Source organism: Ziziphus jujuba, chromosome 12 (genome assembly GCF_031755915.1).
Source record: "Ziziphus jujuba cultivar Dongzao chromosome 12, ASM3175591v1".
Classification (NCBI taxonomy): domain Eukaryota; kingdom Viridiplantae; phylum Streptophyta; class Magnoliopsida; order Rosales; family Rhamnaceae; genus Ziziphus; species Ziziphus jujuba.
The window spans coordinates 192,057-212,175 of record NC_083390.1 but is presented as its reverse complement, the minus strand read 5'-3'; the positions used below and the strand labels follow the sequence as shown (position 1 = coordinate 212,175).

The window sequence follows — 20,119 nt, the reverse complement described above, 5'->3', positions numbered from 1 at the left end:
TATGTTGAAACATTCCTTACATAATTGCCAATGAAGAGTTCACGTTAATATTCAATTTCATTTCTGCCTTGTCATTTTCCAAATAGACCTTTCAACAAAATACCAAACAAATTTTGGGTTCTTATTCAACACATATTCCGCTCGTTAGCCTAAAGCCACTTAAAAAAATGATTAGATAACCTCCTGCACCTTGATGTCAATGGAATAGGGTAAGCCGTAAGTCTCAATAGCTCCAGAATTGTCCATGACCCTCCAAATAGAAGTTTGAAACATCCATTTTTCAGACTAACTATTCAAAGGGCAATCTTTTCTTTTTTGGAGTAGGGGAACCGTATTACAAACCCCCAACTTTAACTAGTTCAGCAATCAAGCTCAATAGGAAAAAACAAACTCTTATCCTAATAAAGTTAAAATTACTTTTACACACACACACACATATATATATATATATATATATTAATGAACAACAAACAACAAACAATAAAGCCCAAAAGCAACCCCTAAATCACCATAGGAGACACTTTTGATGAGTGAGAAATAAGAGATATGAGAATTTAAACCTTTTGGTCGTTGTCTTCTCTCCTGAGATAGAAGAAGAACTCCATGTAAAGTGAACAGTAGCCCCAATTCCAAAAACTCCAACGGTTTCATTCACATAAAGCGATTTACAATCAGAATTTTCTGTTTCCTTCGACATAAAAACAGAGGAAAAACCTCCGAAGACTCTTACTGACAGGCAAACCTGTAACACCCCGTCCCGAATCATGTCGAAATTTTTGCACGTTGACCGAGGTTGACCGTTGACCGAAAGGGTCAAAAGTTAACTTTTTGATCCGGTTGGAATTCTAGGTTGACTGAGGTACCGTTACGAAGTACACGTTGGCACGAATTCGTAGACTAGTAGCACGTTGAAAACGGAGAGACGGTTTGAAAGTTATGGGCAAAACAAGTCGAGATTCAAACTGTCCAAAAGGTGCCAGGAGTTGACTTTTTATGGTTGTAGAATTTTGCTTTGAATTTGGTATGGTTGTAAAGTGCTCGTCGATACGAGTTCACAGACTAGCGGCACGCCTAATTTGGACGTACGGTTAAAAAGTTATGGACGCTTGAAGTTTGCCGGATACCGTAATATTTTAATATTTTTGAATTGATGAACAGTGAAATGCCATGTGTCGTCACCTGATTGGTCCATGTGGATGAACAGTGTCACCCATCGTGGCTTTTATTTGGCAAAAATGACGGGGAGGAGAGAGAAAGAGAGAGAAGAGAGAGAGAGAGAGAGAGAAACGACCGGCCACCACCGGTTGGCCACCGTCCGGCCACCGGAGGGCTACATGCGCCGGCCAGACGGGAGCGCCATCCCATTTCTGGCCAAACCCCAAATCTCACGACCGACGGTCGCCGGACGCGCCCGGATCGAGGCGATGAAGCTCGGCGGTGATTTTTTCCTCCACCGTCGGCCACCGCCGTTTGACCCCTTTCCAGCCATTTTCAGGCCACAGGCGCTAGCTACCCCTCACCACCTCCTCATTTCCGGCCAGCCCACCAAATTTCACAGCCACGGGACCTCCGACGCGCCGGGATCGGAGCATTTTCCGGTGAGGCGCCGAAAATCTTCAAATCCCGATCTCTCTGCCGTTCGGCCTTCGTTTGCCTCACCGCCGGTCCCGTTGGAATCCTCTCCCCTCGATCTACAAAACCGCCAAAAATCTCAGCCAACGACCATCGCACGCGCCGCCGCTGGCGACGGTTGCCGGTGACCGCAACAGCTCGTCGGAAGTCACTGTTCTGGCAAGTACCCAGTTGCACCGTCGGTCCCCCTCCACTGATTCTGACCCCCTGAATCCAAATCCGGGGTCCTTTTCTGCCAATTCGCGACGGATTGAGAGAATCGAAGAGTTGAATCCCGAAAGCTTTTCGGCTAGATTCCGGCCACCACCGGTCCGATATCCGGGAAGTAAGACCGGATTTGTAATCCTCGTCGCTCAAGCTTCGATTCGGTATATTACTCGTCAATTTTGGTTAACGTTTGTGTTAGACCCCCTGGGTATCGGGTATTATTTACCCGAATAAAATATTAATTTATTTGACTGTGTGTAAATTGTGTTCTAGGAGCACCGGTGAGTCGTGGAATTGATCCCATGGAGGATCTTAGGTTAATTGCGTGCTCCAGGTGAGTGACCCACCTTTAAAAATATTTTGGGGCAATTAATTATGTTTAATTGGTGTTTAATTGGTATTTGAATTATGCTCATGTGGTACAATTTAGTTATTATTTTATTGTGATTTAATTTTAATTGTTATGCATGAGTAAGGTATTTTTAGTAATAAATTGTGCGTGGTTTTAAATATTATAATTTGGGCATAATTTGTTTAAATATTTTATGAAAATATTTGTTTAAAGTGATGGTTTAAATTTAATAATTATGCCCACGGTATTTCATTTGTTGAACCTCGTATTATGAGAAAATTATTGTTTTATTTGTTATCGATGTTTTCGTACCGGTTTGTTGAATGAAAATATGTGGGATGGTAAGTGTGAAAATTTGGTATATTTCCCATGGTAATTTTGGAAAAACGGTACGGTTATAATTAATTTAATAATTATTTTTAGACGCACTCATACAGTATTGGTGTTCTGGTATATATGTGGTTTAGCGCGCAAGTATTATGTCTCCCGTGAGTTGCCACTGGACCGAGGACAGGCAAGTCTTATATATTGCGCATCAGCCGCCCCCCTCCTTGGCCGGGATGATGGTTTCAGCAGCGGTACTGTCGGGACGCCGAAGTGCCGTTTGCAAGTTTCTCTCTTTAATCTCCCCGCCAGTCGGTGCTCGGGACGCTGGGTATCGGAGGGCATCACTGGTATATGGTGTGGTGCGTCAAGTACAATTTTTTTCGGATAGAAATTTCAAACCCCAAAGTGTTCAAAAATTATTTATTACAATTTATTACATTTTATTTATATTTGGGGTATTTATTTATTTGTTGTTTCTTAAATTAATTGATCCCTTGGTTTTCGGGAAGTACGAATATCGGGTTTTGTGAAAATGTTTTAAAAGGGGAACATTTCCAACAGAGTAAATAGTGAGGGTTTTGAGAGAAAATATTACTTCAATTGTTTATTATTTATTTATCTACTTAATTGCTGGTATTAATTAAATCCCTTTATTTGTTATATTATTAATATTAAAGGTGTTCAGTAGATAGGGTCACTCACTGAGATGATTAGCATCTCACGTTTTTTTAAATTCCGTTCCCTTAGGTCCAGGTTGGGAGACGTTGATCGTCCGGGGCGAGCCCGATGTCTCAGTTCATTGCCGAAAGTCCAAGAAGTATTTCTTCCCTTTTTCCTCTCTATCTTGTATTGCTTCCTTATCTGTCATTTTATTAATTCTACATTTAGTTGAATAATGCTCTGTATACTGTATTGGACGTGTAGTTATTATTTATGCACTGATTTACTGTTATTCTTTGAAGTGCTGTAAATTTGTGGAATCAATTTGTAGTAATGTGGGAGGAATAAGGGGATGATTATAGAAGTGTGTTTTCAGTGCAGGAAATTTTTGGTTAGTCCTACCCTTAGGGGAGGTGCTGCCAGATTTTCCGTTGGAAGGTTCGGTGGTATTTCCCTGGGATCAGGGCTTGTCTAGGGTTTCGGGGAGAAATCTTGGACAGGTCCTGACAAATCAATCTAAAGCTTTCGCACTGGAAGGCACAACTATCTGTAGAAATCCTCACAGAATCACATATGAAATGAAAACCAAACAAAACGACATAGTATCTAAACAGCAAAGTCTTACGGATTTTTCTAGTACCTGAAACCGAAAGAACCCACTGGAGGTAGAAGGAGGATTCAGCTTCAACTTCCCCACAGCATCTTTGATACTCTCTAATCCCTTCTCAAGCGTCACTACTAGGGGTAGAGTACGTATAATGCAAGTCTCCACCACAAAATCTCCGTCCTCCATTCCCGAATCCTTGCCGATTTCCATTATCGGACCTTCAAATCGCACATCGAACACTACCTAAAACAAAAATTACAAAAGCATAAGGAAACAAATTACAGAAATAGCAAAAAAAAAAAAACATAACCCTAATTTCGATTCCAACTTATCCCAAAATTAATCAGAGAAAAAAAAAAAAAACCCCACAAATGTTTTGAAAAAACCTTAAAAACCACTCAAATTGAAAAGTCAAAGGAAAAATGAAGCAAACAAACCAGACAGTTTATCAGAGAGGCCAAGTGAAACAGCAAGCTTGGGCATCTGCTTCCGCCATGCAGCACTACCCTTGAGCTTCGTATACAAATCCACATCCTCCTTCTTCACAATACCCTAATTTCGAATTCCAAACCATCAATTTCTTTGTATGGAATTTTGGTGCCCGGAGAGACGAAACGGGGCTGTTTGGCAAAAGAGCAACTAAGTGAAGAAAGCTTGATGAATGAGAAGAGATGAGCTTGATGAATGAGAAGAGATAAGCCAGCATTGGGGAAGGGTGATGAAGGAGAAGAGAACAGTCGGATGAAGAAAATAAAGAAATAACATAAAAAAAAAGTAAAAATATTTAATTTGGATATAAGAGCATTTTAGGATTATTAAAAATTGAAAAGGTAGGCAAAAAAAAAAAAAAATACCAAATGAAGGGGTAAAAATCTTGAAGCTCATCCCTTAAGGCATAGGGCCAAATTCTCCTTTTTAATTTCACGTGTTTATTGGTAGTAAGTCCATGACCAATACCATAATAAGTAAGTAAGCCCACCATTTGGAAGCCCAATGTTAAACTTTTGCTTCTTTTTTGTTTTTTGTTTTTTCCCTGGTTTTGTTTATGTCTGTGACATCAAGTCAGTAAGTACTGACGTGTGAGATACTTCTTTTTTTTTTGAAGCCCATGACAAAAGCAGCCCATATCAGTAAGTGAGCCCATCAAAAGCACGAGTTGGGTTGGATTGTATCGGATTTTTAAATTATAACCCGAAACTCGACCCGATGAACTTGGGTTGAAAAAAACCAAACCGCAACCCGCCTAAGTTATATTGGTTTCTTTTATTATTGAATTGGGTCAGGTTGGGTTGGCCAGGTTGGTCAGGTTAACGAGTTTTTTGAACAGGCCTATCCCATACCAGTGGAGCCAAGAATAATCTTCTTTTAGTGATATATTAAGGTCCATTTAGTATAGCTGATGAAAATAGAACTTTAATCTGTAGAGCTTTATATAATAATTTTTTTTAAAAAAGAGCTATTATTAAAAAGTTAATAAGTATTTGGCTATAAATAAAAAACATTGTATTAAATGCTCAATGAGTTTCCATATAAGCTAAAATAACTGTATTAAATACTCATTAAGTTTCCATATAAGTTAAAAAAAAATTTTTTTTCTAGAAAAACATAAAATTTGGACTTCTCTAAAACAGCTTAAAAAAACTATTTTTTGGATCAACAAGTGCTTGTTAACTTTTGCCATATATTTTTATTTTTTAACAAAAAAACTTTTGACCTTCAAATAGAGTTTTTGATTAAAAAAAAAAAAAAAAACTCTTCAAACAGGCATTTAATCAAGGTGTCATTTTATTGATTAAATTAGGTGAGAGAAAGCAAGAATTGTATAACGTTTGGGAATAAGGAGGTAGCAAATTGTCTATTTGGCTTTTCTATACATTTTTTTTTTAAAATTTCCAATCTTTTCTTCCTTATCATTTTTTTTTTTGGCTATAATTTTCTTCCTTATCAGTAATCGTTTTGTTAATGCTGCAGTACCGAATATTATATCCTTATACATTTACAAGTATTTCCACGATCCATTTAATATCGGTTGGACATTTTTTTTTTTTTTTGTTTTTTGATTTTTTGATATTGCATTGAGAAGATTCAAACAAGAATCATTATCCAATAATACATTTGAACTTGAAATATTAAGTATTATTCTATGTTACAATAATGTTGTATTCTATATTAATTATTTACTCTTTCATAAAAAAATATAATGTATATTTTGGGGATTTTTGTTTAGGCGACAAAAATTGTTGTTTGAGCCCAAGTTCTCAAGCTTCCAAGGAAGCCCAGTCAGACCTAAAGTATAGAACCCTTAGTAAGATGATGATCGGTGGAACCATGGGCTTAAGTTCTGGTGGTCCACTAAAATCGTTTTTATAAGAATGAATGAATGAGTATTAAAGAAGACCCAATCGGGCAGTCACGTTTGTAAGAAAGTCAAAACGATGACCGAGAAGAAAGCGGAGCAAAAAGACAAAAACAAATGACGTCAAATAAGCAAGCAAAATGTATGACATTGACAATGGATGCACACGCAAAGACCATAACTTCACGTGTTAAGCGTATGGTGATTGACTTTTCAAGAATAGGCATTAGGCCAGGAGCACATCCATCTGTGGAGTTGAATCCCCTCCCTGTGTAAACACCATCAGGCATCAAGTTCTGACTTGGGAAGAGTAGAAATTAAAACCATGTTTGAATTTTGGAATGTCTGTTTGTTTGGTTTTAATTGAACAAGAAATAAAGTTTATTATAGATTTGGATTGGATTATATTTGCTTATAATTAATTCCTACCAAAATCAAATATCAAAAATCAAAATCTGTGGGACAGGAGGGTTGTGTCTGTTTAGAGAGTGTAAGTGAATTGATCGATAGATAGATAGATAGATAGATTGATAGATGGGAGATGGAAAAGCAAATTTCACCGTGGACGAAGCTCTGGTGGGCATGGGATTCGGAAAGTTCCAAGTTTTGGTGCTCACATATGCGGGTATGGCATGGATATCAGAAGCTATGGAGATGATGCTTCTTTCTTTTGTGGGACCCGCACTTGCCTCTTCATGGGGTCTCTCTTCCAATCAACAGGCACTCCTCACCACCGTTGTTTTTGCGGGCATGCTCGTTGGCGCCTACTCTTGGGGCATTGTTTCCGATCGACATGGTCGCCGGTATGTATTCTTCTATTTCTCTTCTTCACTCCCCGCCCAAGTCGTTCGTGTTTCCATCGCTTGTCTTGCTCCAGATTAGTTTGGGAGTGCTAAGACAGCTTTGGCACCTGGATCTGGATGTTTGTTTTTATTTTATTTTATTTTTTATATACATTTAACACCCAATTGCATTTACTTTGTTAATAATTGTAAATGTAGCTCATATATTCTTTTTATTATGATTTTTTTTTTCCCGAATAACTGGAAATAAGAAAATTTGAAATTTTGAAGGTCACCATTCTCTCTTTTCATTCGTCTACTTTGCTGCTAATTCAATTCATGGTAACATCTCAATAAATTTATGAGGTTTTAAGAGAAACAGTCCAACCAAAACCAGTTGGCTGGATGCTTGTTTATAAAATGTTAATAACTAATTAACAACCCAATTACCCAAATGAGTGGTTAATCTTTAATGAATGTTGGATGATAAATTAATTCTTTCATCTCTTCCAGGAAAGGTTTTCTTATTACGGCAACTGTTACTGCTAGCGCTGGATTTCTGAGCGCCCTTGCACCTAATTATACATGGTTGATGATTTTTCGTTGTTTTGTGGGTCTTGGTTTGGGTGGTGGCCCTGTACTCTCATCCTGGTTTCTGGAGTTCATTCCTGCTCCCAACAGAGGCACTTGGATGGTCGTTTTTTCTGCTTTCTGGACCGTTGGCACAATTTTTGAGGCTTCACTTGCATGGGTATGCCTCCTCTCTCATTACCTTCTTCCTCTTCTCTCTATTTTTGCTCCACTCCGTGCTAACTTCTAATGCTTATGCTTACCATATTCCAAAATTACAGGAATTTTCTAATATCATTGGGGTCTTAAGGTGCAAGAACATATGTTTGAGCTTTCTCTGTCTTAAATTTGAAGCTACGTATATTCCACTTTATGTTTTCTTGGAAATTTGGAATAATCTGTATTAACTGGTGTAATATTAATGATTTCAAGTATGATGGCATGCAAACAGCATGTTTCGAGTTCAAGTTGTCTTTAGTTCTTCTAGTTTTTTTGGAGTGTATTTATTTCAGAAAGACAGAAAGGAATAAGTGTAGAGCAAAAGAGTAATTTAAAATTATTTGTATCAATTCAGTTGGTGTAATATTAATGATTACGAGCCAGATGGCAAGCAAGAGTTCAAGTAAACTATTCTACTTCAAGTGATCATTCATTTAGTTTTGGGGCTGCTATGCCGATAGACTATGTGATAAAATTAATGTACATGGGGAATGGCTTAAAATGTTGTATTCTATGCTTGCAGTTTGTCATGCCAACGCTGGGTTGGAGATGGCTACTTGCACTGTCTTCACTTCCTTCTTCACTTCTGCTTCTATTCTATTCAGTTGCACCTGAGTCACCACGGTTTTTATGTTTAAAAGGTAGAACAACTGAAGCACTTATTGTATTGGAGAAAATAGCAAGACTGAATGGAACAAAACTCCCTTCTGGCAATCTTATTTCTGATCATGACCAAACTGAGCTTCAAGAAAAGAATAATCCTCCGTCAGAAGATTCACATTTACTCTCGCCGACAAGAGATGAAAATGAGACAACGAAGGGGACGGACCCTGATGCTGGGGGTGTCTCATCTGTATTCATGCTTCTTTCCCCAGAATTAGTTAAGTCTACCCTGCTCCTATGGTTAGTGTTCTTTGGAAATGCTTTTTCTTATTATGGACTCGTGCTGCTTACCTCTGAGTTGAGCACTGGGGATGGTAAATGTGTCCCAAACCAAATGCACTCGGAAAAATCACATGATGTCAGCTACAAAGATGTTTTTATCACTAGTTTTGCAGGTAACTTAATACTCCTTTCTTTAACTGGAAAAATAGAATGTTAGAAGATCTCTGGTTGAGATTCAGTTTTTGATTTCATGTAGAATTACCTGGGCTACTAATCTCTGCTGCCACGGTTGATAGACTGGGTCGCAAACTTTCAATGTCATCCATGTTCTTTCTTTGCTGCATATTTCTTTTCCCGTTGGTAGTCCATCAACCTCAGGAATTAACTACGGGTCTTCTGTTTGGAGCTCGCATATGCATCACAGCGACTTTTACAATTGTCTATATATATGCTCCAGAGGTAAATTTTAATGTTTATCTGATTTTAAAAGCTTTGCAACTCCATGTTCCTTGTTTTGATTGGAGGGGAGGTTGTCTGAAATTATTGCATGAAAATGTAGTTGCTTTCTTCTTATACATAAAAATGTGGTTTAGGAGAAGTAGAAACATGGCTCTGAATTCTGTCTTGTTCCTTCTGTTGATATATATATGTATATATATATGTATATATATACCTTTGTTAATTTGGTTTTAAGATGTTAGATATCATGTTTCAATTTGCAACGCTGGTCTTTTTGACATTTTAAAATTTTGTGGAGTAAATAAAACAGATATACCCAACGTCGGTGAGAACAACCGGAGTAGGAGTAGCAAGCTCGGTGGGAAGAATTGGTGGAATGATATGTCCTATGGTTTCGGTGGGGTTAATACAAGGATGCCATCAAACAGCATCAATAATTCTGTTTGAGATTGTAGTGTTTCTTTCAGGAGTTGGAGCAGTGCTATTCCCTTTCGAAACCAAGGGTCGTGAATTGACAGACCATGTTTCATCTTCCTCCTCCAAAGTCTAAACGAAGTCAAATTCATATACTTTCGACTTTGATTGGACTCATCACACCACAATCTTTTATACATTACAATTTTTTTTACATTTACCAAATTCCTCCTCTATACATACAAACTTCCATCTGTATAAGTTCTGATACTTCATTTGTTAATTGTTAAATCTCTGAGTAATGGAGGTAGTATTTTTTTATTTTATTCAATCGATCCCATTTCGCAAATCGAATGAAAATTCAATTGTAAAAGTAAAAAGGATCTTGGTTGGTGGTTGGTGGTTTTTAATTTTATAAGCACAGCAAAAAGAAGTGGTTTTTATGATCTGCAATTTCCAAAAGTGAGCTCCTTACAAAAACATTGGGCTTATTATTAAAAGAGGGAAAAAAAGAAAAAAGGAAACACGTGTGAGAAAGTATGTTTCGACGCGTGTGAGTAATGATGGAGTAGATTTGAGTGGACTTGGGAATACGTACGTGTGGAAGCTCGCGGCAACTACCACTGCTGCTCTCGGCCCTGCAAGCTGAACTTGCGCTTCTCATAAGGTCATAATTGATGAGCCATGCCATGTAATAATTTTGACTTGCCATTTTACCAAGTTTGCCCCTCGCCCTTTTTCCATATTTCTTGGTTAACTATGGTTGTTATGGTTGACGCATTTCCAGGGATAACCAAAAAGCCTGATTTACTTTGAGAGACTGGGGAAATACCCCATTAATAATAATAAAATTATTATTTTATAAATCACCACCATGGTTTTCCGACAAGACAACTGGGGTTCTCCTCGTAATTATTTCAAATTTCAAACGCAATTTCAGTTTGTTCAGTGAATCTAATATATGAATGTATATACATACAGACACAGTAATACCCTAGGCAGAGCAGTTTCCATAACAAAATACAAAAACATCACTCTCTAGTCTCTTCCCTTGGCCAAGCTCAGACTCTCTCCCATTATCCTGTGTTTTTTTCTTCGCTGCGGCCACTCTATCCAGTCGGATAATTATTTTATTTGAAGAAGGTATTATCATTGATTATTCAATAGTTTTGTAATCAAACGTAGGTTAGTTGCTCTAGATTCTCCCCAACTATTTTGTTGGTTTCTTTTTCTCTTGTTACCGAGAGATACATGTTCGTTTTTGGGAGGCGGAACTCTCTCATTTTTTATTCCGTTCTTTGTTAAAAATTTGAATTTGAAGAGGGAGATAAATAGATGATGTGACAGTGTGATAGTGTGTCTAGTTGACGATATACTTAAAAGGGGGAGTGCAAAGCTCGAGTCTTTCTGTGTACGTACTCTCTCTCTCTCTCTCTCTCATATCTGAGGATCTTCTTCCTCCTCTCTGAGGTTTTACTTTTTCCTCTTTCATTTTTGGGAGGGCTTTCTCCACCAACTCTAAACTATACCCTTTCTCATTTTTCCCGAAAAGGTTTCTCTTTTTTTTTTTTTTTGTTTTAAAAAATAATAATTAAAGCTTTCCCATTTACAGTGCATTTGAATTTTAGAAAATTTGATTTGGGTCTGCGGTGTTTTTGTTTCTTTTGTGTTTGTTGTCTTGCGTTGAAGATACATCAAAAAGAGGGATCCATTATTTTCATGCGGCCGCTCAAAAGGGGGTGTGGGGAAGGGTTTTGGAGAGTAGGGACCACTGAGATCCATTCTTTGGATTATTTCTTCCACATCGTGATTTACCTCATCATGTCCTATAGATTGGAGGATTTTGGAAAGCTAAACCCTTTGCCTTCTTTCTTCTTCTTCTTTTTTTTTTTTTAATTAATTTTTTTGACGCATTTTTGAAGACATTGAGATTTCACACTTAGGACCGAGTATAAGCAAATAATCTCTCTCTCTTTAATTTTCAGTTCCACCAAAAAAAAAAAAAAAAAATTAAGGCAAAAGCAACCATCTCCTCTCTGGAAGTGGAAATGAACTTCGGAAGACTTTCCGAGGGTATGTTTTCGGATTGCATTCCTATTATACTCACAATTAATGGAAACTACTTTTCACTTGCATGTGGGGCTGGGGAGGTGCCCACTTTCTTTTGGCTTTTAACATTTCTTTCAATTATTAGTCCCATCAACCACAGTGGGGCAGAAAAAAAAAAAACCCGTTTAAATCCATATATTTTTCCCTTTTTCTTTTAAGACCATCGCATTCCATATCATTTATCCATCATTTTTTTTTACTGCTTTTTGCCAGCCCTGAATTCCATGACTGTAAAATGTGATCGAGTAATGGATGCAGGTAATAAGGTAACCCTTATGCATAATTTTTTTCTGTCAATTTTTTGCATTTCTATTTCAAGATTTGTGGGTTATCTTAATTTGAAACCGAAATCCAGGTTCACGAAGTTGTGTTTGTTAATTTGTATGGTTGTGTTGAAAGTGACTGGTAGCTGTGCGTTCATGAATTTTTTTGTCCTTATTATGGCCTCACAGGTGTCACAGTGTTTACTCTGGTTCTGCATCTCATTATGTACTGGCTTTTCATGTTATTCTTAGGATTACTCACGACAAAATTCTTAAGATTGCCAATTTTTTAAAAGCAAAAGCGCCAGATGTTTGATGCTTGAGGTATATTTGCAGGATTTATGGTGCTTGTTTGTACACGGCTGTTGCTTCTAGTACCGGAAGACCAGGGTGTTTTGGCGACTGCAGAATGTGTTTAATGTGATAAAATCCAAAACCCATGATTTCATGATGTGTGACTCACCAATTGTCCAAACTGTTGTGTTGAGCCAGTAAGGATTTGTGATCGTTCTTGTACCATTTCTTCCTTGATCCTAGCTCTGAGATTCTCCTTTTTAATTTTTTTCCTAGATATTCATATATTTCTCTGTTGAATTTTCTCAGAAGCGATTCCCTTTTTGAATGTCCTCTTTCTGGTGAGACTTGTAATTCAGAAATCCAGCATGCTTCTGGACAACATCAGAGTGATGATTCATCTGTAAAGGTAGGATATGGCAGGCTTATCTTTCAAGTGGATAATTTCCGGTCTAATTACTCTAAAATCTCATTAAATGAGAGAAAAAAATGAACATTTTTATTGAATATCATATTTCAACTTGATAATGTTTGCTTAAATTTGTGGTGTTATTTAGTCTATGTCCTTCCTGCTCTTTTTTCCTCCTCCGCTTCTTCCTTTTGGGATGTCTCATCCATCAACTCAATGGATGAAGCAGTTGTTCTATGTTTGTGATTTAAAGTACGTTATGGGTATATATATTTTATTTGCTTATTTGTTTTTCAAAAAGCTTAATTAATTGTGTAAATTTAGATTCAGAAATCTTGGTCTCCTTGGTTTCTGATAAAATTACTTTGTACCATCCTAATTGTAGAGATCTAGGTTAGGATATGCTCAATGCAGAGAAATAAGATTTCTTCTTGTTCCCATTTCTTGGTAATCATTACTGCTCATATTTAGTGTATTTATTGATTTGTTAAATCTCTAGGTGAGCTATCTTGGAGAAGGTGCTACAAGACTTGATTCATACATTAATAGCAATTATGCTTGTCCCTACAGATTCCAACTTGAACAGGACGTAAGCTTTCCCTCCTAGAGATCACTTATCTGACTGTTGTCCCTGTAATTTACTATATACCTTGTACCCTATATTAGATTCTGTCTGAATGGCCTAAAAGCAGTGTGCCAAAAGTGGTTGTAATAGCAAAATATAAGTTATGGAGAAGTATAAACATTCTCATATAGCTTGTGAATTTATAGCTGATAGTGTAATATAACCATCTGAAGAAGGTATTTTCTTTTACATAGCATGCATATTGTTTTTGGAATTTATTCTATATTTTGATAAATATTTCTAATTTTATAATTATACTTATGGAAGTGCCTTTCAAAATAGGTACAAAGATTACAAGTGCAGCTGCAAAAAGAGATGGATCTGCATGCCGTTTTGGAAAATGCTATTGGAAATAGTGCTACTAAATTATCCAGTCCATCATGCCTCCCTCAATATGTTTGTACTCTTCACTAATTTAATAATTTTTTTCATGCTTTAATCATTGGCTTCCAGATAGGGATTTTTGATTATTCGAGTGATTTTCTTTTTTCTCTAATTTTTACAGGCTCAAGAGCTCTTATCCAACATTGCAGTGTTAGAGATTACTGTTTCAAAACTTGAACAAGAGATGGTATCTTTGCAGTTTCAATTGAGTCAAGAAAGAAATGAACGAAGGCTGTCAGAATATCGTTTGAGGCATTCATCTTCTCAGACTACATCACCTCGCTCTACTGATGTTGTGAACTTTCCGGTATAATTCTCTCTTAATTCACCTACCTATATATTTAATCGGTTGAAAATTTTCACTCTGCTGAAACTATTAGAGTAGTTTCAGTTTTACGTGAAAACATTGAATGCTACATAATCAACAACTTTGAAATCTGAAATAGGGATAAAGTCAACAATCTCAAAAGTGGTTATATTTGCAAGTACTCTAATGGTGCAGTGAGAATGTCTACTAAAAGATGTATATAAAGCATTAACAAAAGTTAATAATTCAAATGAAAAATGAAAAGTTCATTGTCTTTTAAAAGTTCTTTGAACATGTCAAGTATGTACTTGCTGTTCTCATATTTTGATGATCAATCAAACAAACATGACAAGCATACTGTTTCATGCCTCAAGTGAGTACATTCTTCTTCTACTTCTTCTTCTTCTTCTTTTTTTTGGGTAAACGAGTGAGTACATTCTTCTAATTTATGGCATGTGATGACAGGATTGACAATGCATTAGTAGCATGATCTTGACATTAGAAGAAATAGTATATATGTAAAATTCTTTTCTTGGTTGTAACTTGTCTACATCATTCGAATTTTGTCTTCTTTGATGTGTTCAAAGCATTCCAGTCCCCAACTGTGTCAATCTTCTAAGCAAGACTCATGCCAGGGGTTGAAAGCTCAACTATCAGAACCTAGTGGTGAATCATCTTTGATACTGTCAGCAGTAGAGGTATCTTTCTAGAATTCCATGTACATTTAGTGCTTTTATCTTAATTAGTTTTAACAAGGCTTTTATTTTGTGTGCATAAAAGTGAATTAAATAATAAAGATGACATTACTTACATGTGTGATGCATTGACTATAATGTATTGTAATATATGTGGCTCTTTTGCTTGTTTTGGTCGTAAATTTTGTATTTCATATATAAATACTTGATTACTTAGATATGGTGATAAACCAATTTAAAATAGCCCTAAAGTACTGTAGTTATGGAAATATGCTGCTTGCTTGGATATGGAGTGGCAGTAAGCAAGATTTGTTCCTTTTATTGGTGGAAACAAGCAGATCAACTTATGTCGGTTTCTTCTGCTTGCTGTGTATTCATGCAAGAACCCCATATTTTTTTGTAAAAACACATCTTTTCATTTATGGAAAATTAATTTTTCAGGAATGGTCATCATGTCTTAAAGTAATGTCCATGGAAAGAAGATATAAAAATATAGACATTTGGAAACACATAGTGTTTTCTGGGTGTTTTTTTTTTTTTTTTTTTTTTTGTCCCCTCCAGTTGGTTGCTTAAACACAAGTTTGCTAATTTTATGCGCATTTTGGTGTGAAGATGCTCTGTTTCTCTCTCTCTCTCTCTCTCGATATATATATATATATATATATATATGTCACTCTCTATTTATATATAGGGTTAGGCTACGGTGCGGACCCACACCAAAGCCGACGCTTTTAAAAAAAAGCATCGGCTTTGCTGTTAAGCTTTGCTGCGTCTGTGTAACAGCAAAGCCGACGCTTTTTCAAAAAAAATATCGGCTTTGGTGTAGGTCCACATGCGGATGGTCCGCACCGTAGCCTTACCCTATATATATATATATGTATATGTATATATATGATGTAATACATCTCTACCTCTTACCCTTCTTCATTAGGTAGATATATGTACAAGTCTGCAAGGGCTTATGTGTATGTATGGTGATGTAGCTTTATTGACCTTCATTGGTCCTTCCCTTTCTATATACAATGCAACTAATGAGTGTTAGAATTTGACATATGCTGCTTTGTATCAGACTGCAGTGGATTCAGTTGCACTTTGCAATGTTATGAAAACATCCGCATCTTGTCAAGCTGCTGACTGCAGCAAGCTTTCTAAGGGAATGCCACCTAAGGGCCTTTGGGATCACCCCAACCAACTGTCAGAAGAAATGGTTAGATGTATGAAGAATATATTCATGTCTTTGGCAGATTCTGCTATGCCATCCAAATCAGCTGCACTAGAGAGCCACTGTTCACCTTTGTCGCCACGTGGACATCTGTCCAATTCATCTTGGTGGTCATCATCTGAACGTTCTATGATTTCTTCATGGGTTCAGAGTCCACAGGTCGACGTACAAAGTAATTCTGAAGTGTTGGCCCTAGAGAATGCCTGTGATCCCTATAGAGTGCGTGGGAAATTAAGTTGGGCAGACATTGGAAACTATGGATTAGCAGCTGAAGTTTCTTGGATGTCAGTTGGGAAGAAGCAATTAGAATACGCTGCAGTAGCACTGAGGAAGTTCAGGTAAAATTTCATTTTGTTTTTAAGTTTTGTGTGTGTGTGTGTTATTTTTAATTTTTAGTTTACTTTTTTATTTGTGCCTCTTTGGAATCATAGGCGACATTTTTATGAAGGTATTGATGCTCCTCATTCTGAAATTTAACTGGAAAACCATTCGATTTTAATTGTCCATCATGCCCTTGTTTCTTGCTGGTATTTTCAAATTTTAGGTATATATGTTTGATAAAATCTCACATCAGTTCACAAAACAGTTAACTTGTAGGCATGAATTGATTAAGATGTGGCTACTCATAAAACTTAATGAATCTTCACCTCTTTGTTAAATGGTCCTCTCTAGTGTTCTAATGATCAATAAATATGTTTAGTTATATTTTGATGGTGAACAGAATACTCGTCGAGCAACTTGCAAAAGTTAACCCTATCCACTTGAACTGCAATGAGCGGCTTGCTTTCTGGATTAACTTGTATAATGCACTGATCATGCATGTAAGTCTCTGTAGTCCATTAACAATTGTAGTTTGAGTTACATACAAAATGCATTTTTTAACTATGTCTTCACAAAAATGTGGATTTTAAAGTGAGGGAGAAGTTAAAACTTACATTAATTTTTCTCTCCATTTAATTGTGGACAGGCATACTTGGCTTATGGAGTCCCCAGAAGTGATTTGAAGCTTTTCTCTTTGATGCAAAAGGTCTTGTTTCTAATTCAAACTTTGTTTAAAGGCCAAATGGATTCACACTCAAGAAATGTCAACTATAGGTCTTGTTAGCAACTATTGGGAAATAATTTGTCAGACCTTGTGTTTTCTGGCCCAGAGTGAGCCTCCAAGAGACCTATAGATACCCCTTGCCCAAAAAAGATGATTAACCAATGTTGGATATACTCTTAACAGTGGAGTTTAAACAACTAATTGTTTGTGGAAGAAGTGAAATACATGATAGTGGTCATAAAGTGGTCATACAAATAATAACAAGAATGGGTTACTTATCTTCCATGTGAATACTAGTATCTTTGGTCAGGTTCCTATGAATTTGTAAGAGTTACTCTGGGGAATGCTAAAATTCTACTTGGGCTTTTATTTCATGCACTTCCATTGACTGCGCAGAGCATCAATCATTTCTCTTATATGCAGACTTGTGAGAACCTTGAATGTTCTGCTCTATAATTCAATGGAGTGGGTCACTGGCCACATGTAGATAATTTATTCAATTTTTAGGTTGATCTGTGCTAGTTGTAAACATGATTAACTCAATGAGTTTGATAGTTTGAACTATTTCAGGCATCCCTTTTTTTTTTTTGAGTTTTTTCATGAAGTTTTGTTTGTACATTGGAGAGTATATATTTTAATAAAAGCTTCTATTCTCAGGCAGCATACACTGTTGGGGGGCATTCTTTCACTGCAGCTGCTATAGAGTATGTAATACTGAAGATGAAACCACCAGTTCATAGGCCACAAATTGTATGCCCTGCTTATTGCTCAATCAATTTTCTGTTGCTTTCTTCTCTTACTATATGTCATCCCATGACTGACATTTGAAGTGGAAAAATATCATCAGGCATTGCTTCTTGCCCTTCACAAGTTGAAGGTCTCAGAGGAGCAAAGGAAGTCTGCAATTGATATACACGAACCACTCTTAGCTTTTGCTTTAAGCTGTGGAATGTATTCTTCACCAGCAGTAAGCCAAACAATATGCATACTTTGAAGGGAATCTATTTTGTCATTTCTCTCCTGTATGTTAAGCTCTATTTTTGGAAATGTAGGTAAGGATCTATACTGCCAAGAATGTGAGAGAAGAGCTTCAAGAAGCACAGCGTGATTTTATTCGAGCTTCAGTTGGTGTTAGCAGCAAAGGGAGGTTGCTAGTACCAAAAATGCTGCATTGCTTTGCTAAAAGCTTTGTGGATGATGCAGACTTGGCTGTATGGATATCACATTACCTTCCATCCCATCAGGCTGCATTTGTGGAACAATGCATATCACAAAGGCGTCAAAGCCTTCTTGGCTCACGGAACTGTGGTATCCTTCCTTTTGATTCACGCTTTCGTTACCTATTCCTGCCTGACAAAATTCCTCTCTGATAAATGTTGTTGCTAGCTTTGTAACTGTAAAGAGCCTTGCCATGGCCTGGGTCCGGGCAGGTCAAGATGGAGCACAAAATTTATCTTGGTTCTAAAATGATGCTGTTATGTTGGTCCCAAAAGTTGATGATGCTAAAGTTTTGGTTGTCCAACATTGTATTTTAGCCTCCTTGGAAGAAATCGAGGATGCTGGCAGTTTTGGTCCTTTTACCTTGTAGACCAGTTATATGTATAAATCCCTCAAGGGTGTTGTACATTATGTTAATCGATAACAGGAATTTAGAAACAGTACTTATAGCAAATAATGTGTATTGGTTTCATTAATGAACGAATGTTAAATAAGAGTTGGAAAGTTGTCATTTATTTTGGCCTAGCTAGCTGTTGATTTGCATGCCTTCAGCCGAAGAAGGTTTTCAAATAAAGTTTTCATTTGGATTCCTGAATTAATGTTGTCTTTATTACGGCAAGGCCGGTCTTTTTTTTTTTTTTTTTTTTTTTTTTTTTTTAAATTTCTTTTTTGGTGTGTATGTGTGTGTAGAATGATATGGTGAAAGTGGTGATGCAAAAGTGAAAGTGGTGATGCAAAGAGGATTTGCAAAGTCTCTGCTTGCGGGCTTGTGTGTGTGTGTTTGTGCGCGTCTAGAATGATATGGTGAAAGCGGTGATGCAAAGGTAAAAGTGGTGATGCAATGTGTGTGTGTAGGATGATATGGTGAAAGTGGTGATGCAGTGTGTGTGTGTAGGATGATATGGTAAAAGCGGTGATGCAAAGGTAAAAGTGGTGATGCAGTGTGTGTGTGTAGGATGATATGGTGAAAGTGGTGGTGCAGGATTTCAAAAGTCATTCAACTTTTTGAGTAAAAGTATGTGCGATGTGGGGTTGGTAGGAGGGAAACTAAAGGAACTCGTTCTGTTTGATGTGCGATGTGGGGTTGGTAGGAGGGAAACTAAAGGAACTCGTTCTGTTTGGAAAAAATAATATAATATTTTTTTGGAAAAGTAATAATTTTTCTGTTATAAAATAATAATTTTATTGGGTTTGGATAGTTATTTAGAAATACAAAAATATAGATCTAATAAAAATATTATTTTTACTTTTATATATGAAGATGTTATTTTAAACGTCCCAAAAATTAAATAGTTATGAGATTTTTAAAAATATAAATTTATCTTTATTCATAACACAAAACTTAATTTAAATACTTTCATATTTTAATATTCCTATAACTAATCAAATTATAAATTGAGATTGATTTATATAAAACTAATTTTCAAAAATTAAATTTTGAAAATCAACTTCCCTTAAAAGTTAAATTTGATACTTCCAAATCAGGAACTCAAGGAATACATATTTGGTTTGAACATTATTAATTTTTTTTGGGTTTTTTAATAAATTTATTTGGTTTGAACATTCTTTTTTTTTTTTTTTTTGGCTTAAATATTTGGTTTGAACGTTCGTGACAGAGAAAGTAGGGGTGGGCAAAAACCGAACCGGACCGATCAAACCGACATATTTGGTTTGATTTGGGTTGGTTTTAATTTATTAATCGGATATATAAAAAAAACCGAAATGGTCGGTTTGGGTTGTAGGTTGGATAAATTTTATCCAACCCAACCCGCACCAAACCGATCATCAATTAAACTAACATTTTATTTTACTTTTATATATAAATATAGTATATAATTATAAAATAAAACTATTATTTTATTTATTGTGAGAATGGGATTGAAGAGTGTGGAAGAAGACTTTTTAAAATAATTTTTATTTTTATGGATTGTTAGTTTATTTAATTATAAGTTCATTTTAAATTTAAGCTTTCAAATATGAATTGTATTCTATTTTATAATTAATAATGGTTGTAGATTTGTTATAGAATTTATTTGTTGGTGTATGATGTATTTGTATAATTAGGTTGTAGTTGTAGA

The 20,119-nt window shown here is 36.2% G+C and overlaps 2 protein-coding genes across 10 annotated transcripts; both read left to right on the top strand.

The window, feature by feature from the left end:
- Positions 1–6,332: 6,332 nt before the first annotated feature.
- LOC107428106 (organic cation/carnitine transporter 7) lies at positions 6,333–9,796 on the top strand. Its single transcript, XM_016038570.4, has 5 exons — positions 6,333–6,944; positions 7,437–7,674; positions 8,236–8,770; positions 8,854–9,056; positions 9,367–9,796. Exons 1-5 carry the CDS (start codon positions 6,676–6,678, stop codon positions 9,604–9,606), a joined length of 1,485 nt encoding a protein of 494 aa, XP_015894056.2. The 5' UTR covers positions 6,333–6,675; the 3' UTR covers positions 9,607–9,796.
- Positions 9,797–10,381: 585 nt separating this feature from the next.
- On the top strand, positions 10,382–18,554 carry LOC107428103 (uncharacterized). 9 transcript variants are annotated; one of them, XM_048462412.2, is made up of 14 exons: positions 11,033–11,543; positions 11,793–11,845; positions 12,179–12,333; positions 12,446–12,545; positions 13,045–13,134; positions 13,453–13,566; positions 13,676–13,861; positions 14,449–14,559; positions 15,626–16,116; positions 16,479–16,599; positions 16,746–16,805; positions 17,481–17,573; positions 17,671–17,790; positions 17,876–18,554. In XM_048462412.2, the coding sequence occupies exons 3-14, from the start codon at positions 12,290–12,292 to the stop codon at positions 18,191–18,193; spliced, it is 1,848 nt and encodes a 615-aa protein (XP_048318369.1). In that variant the 5' UTR covers positions 11,033–11,543; positions 11,793–11,845; positions 12,179–12,289; the 3' UTR covers positions 18,194–18,554. The 9 variants fall into 9 exon arrangements, with proteins under 9 accessions (XP_048318374.1, XP_048318369.1, XP_048318371.1 ...); XM_048462414.2 differs by having other exon boundaries at positions 11,039–11,543; positions 11,793–11,837; XM_048462417.2 differs by lacking the exons at positions 11,033–11,543; positions 11,793–11,845 and adding an exon at positions 10,382–10,613.
- Positions 18,555–20,119: the final 1,565 nt, after the last annotated feature.

Bases quoted from the DNA above. Each gene is read 5' to 3' on its own strand.
- LOC107428106 (XM_016038570.4), top strand. From the start codon at position 6,676: ATGGGAGATGGAAAAGCAAATTTCACCGTGGACGAAGCTCTGGTGGGC. The intron at 6,945-7,436 runs GTATGTATTCTT...CATCTCTTCCAG, and splicing joins TCCGATCGACATGGTCGCCG to GAAAGGTTTTCTTATTACGG. The intron at 9,057-9,366 runs GTAAATTTTAAT...TAAATAAAACAG, and splicing joins TCTATATATATGCTCCAGAG to ATATACCCAACGTCGGTGAG.
- LOC107428103 (XM_048462417.2), top strand. From the start codon at position 12,290: ATGATGTGTGACTCACCAATTGTCCAAACTGTTGTGTTGAGCCA. The intron at 12,546-13,044 runs GTAGGATATGGC...TTAAATCTCTAG, and splicing joins GTGATGATTCATCTGTAAAG to GTGAGCTATCTTGGAGAAGG. The intron at 13,862-14,448 runs GTATAATTCTCT...ATGTGTTCAAAG, and splicing joins CTGATGTTGTGAACTTTCCG to CATTCCAGTCCCCAACTGTG.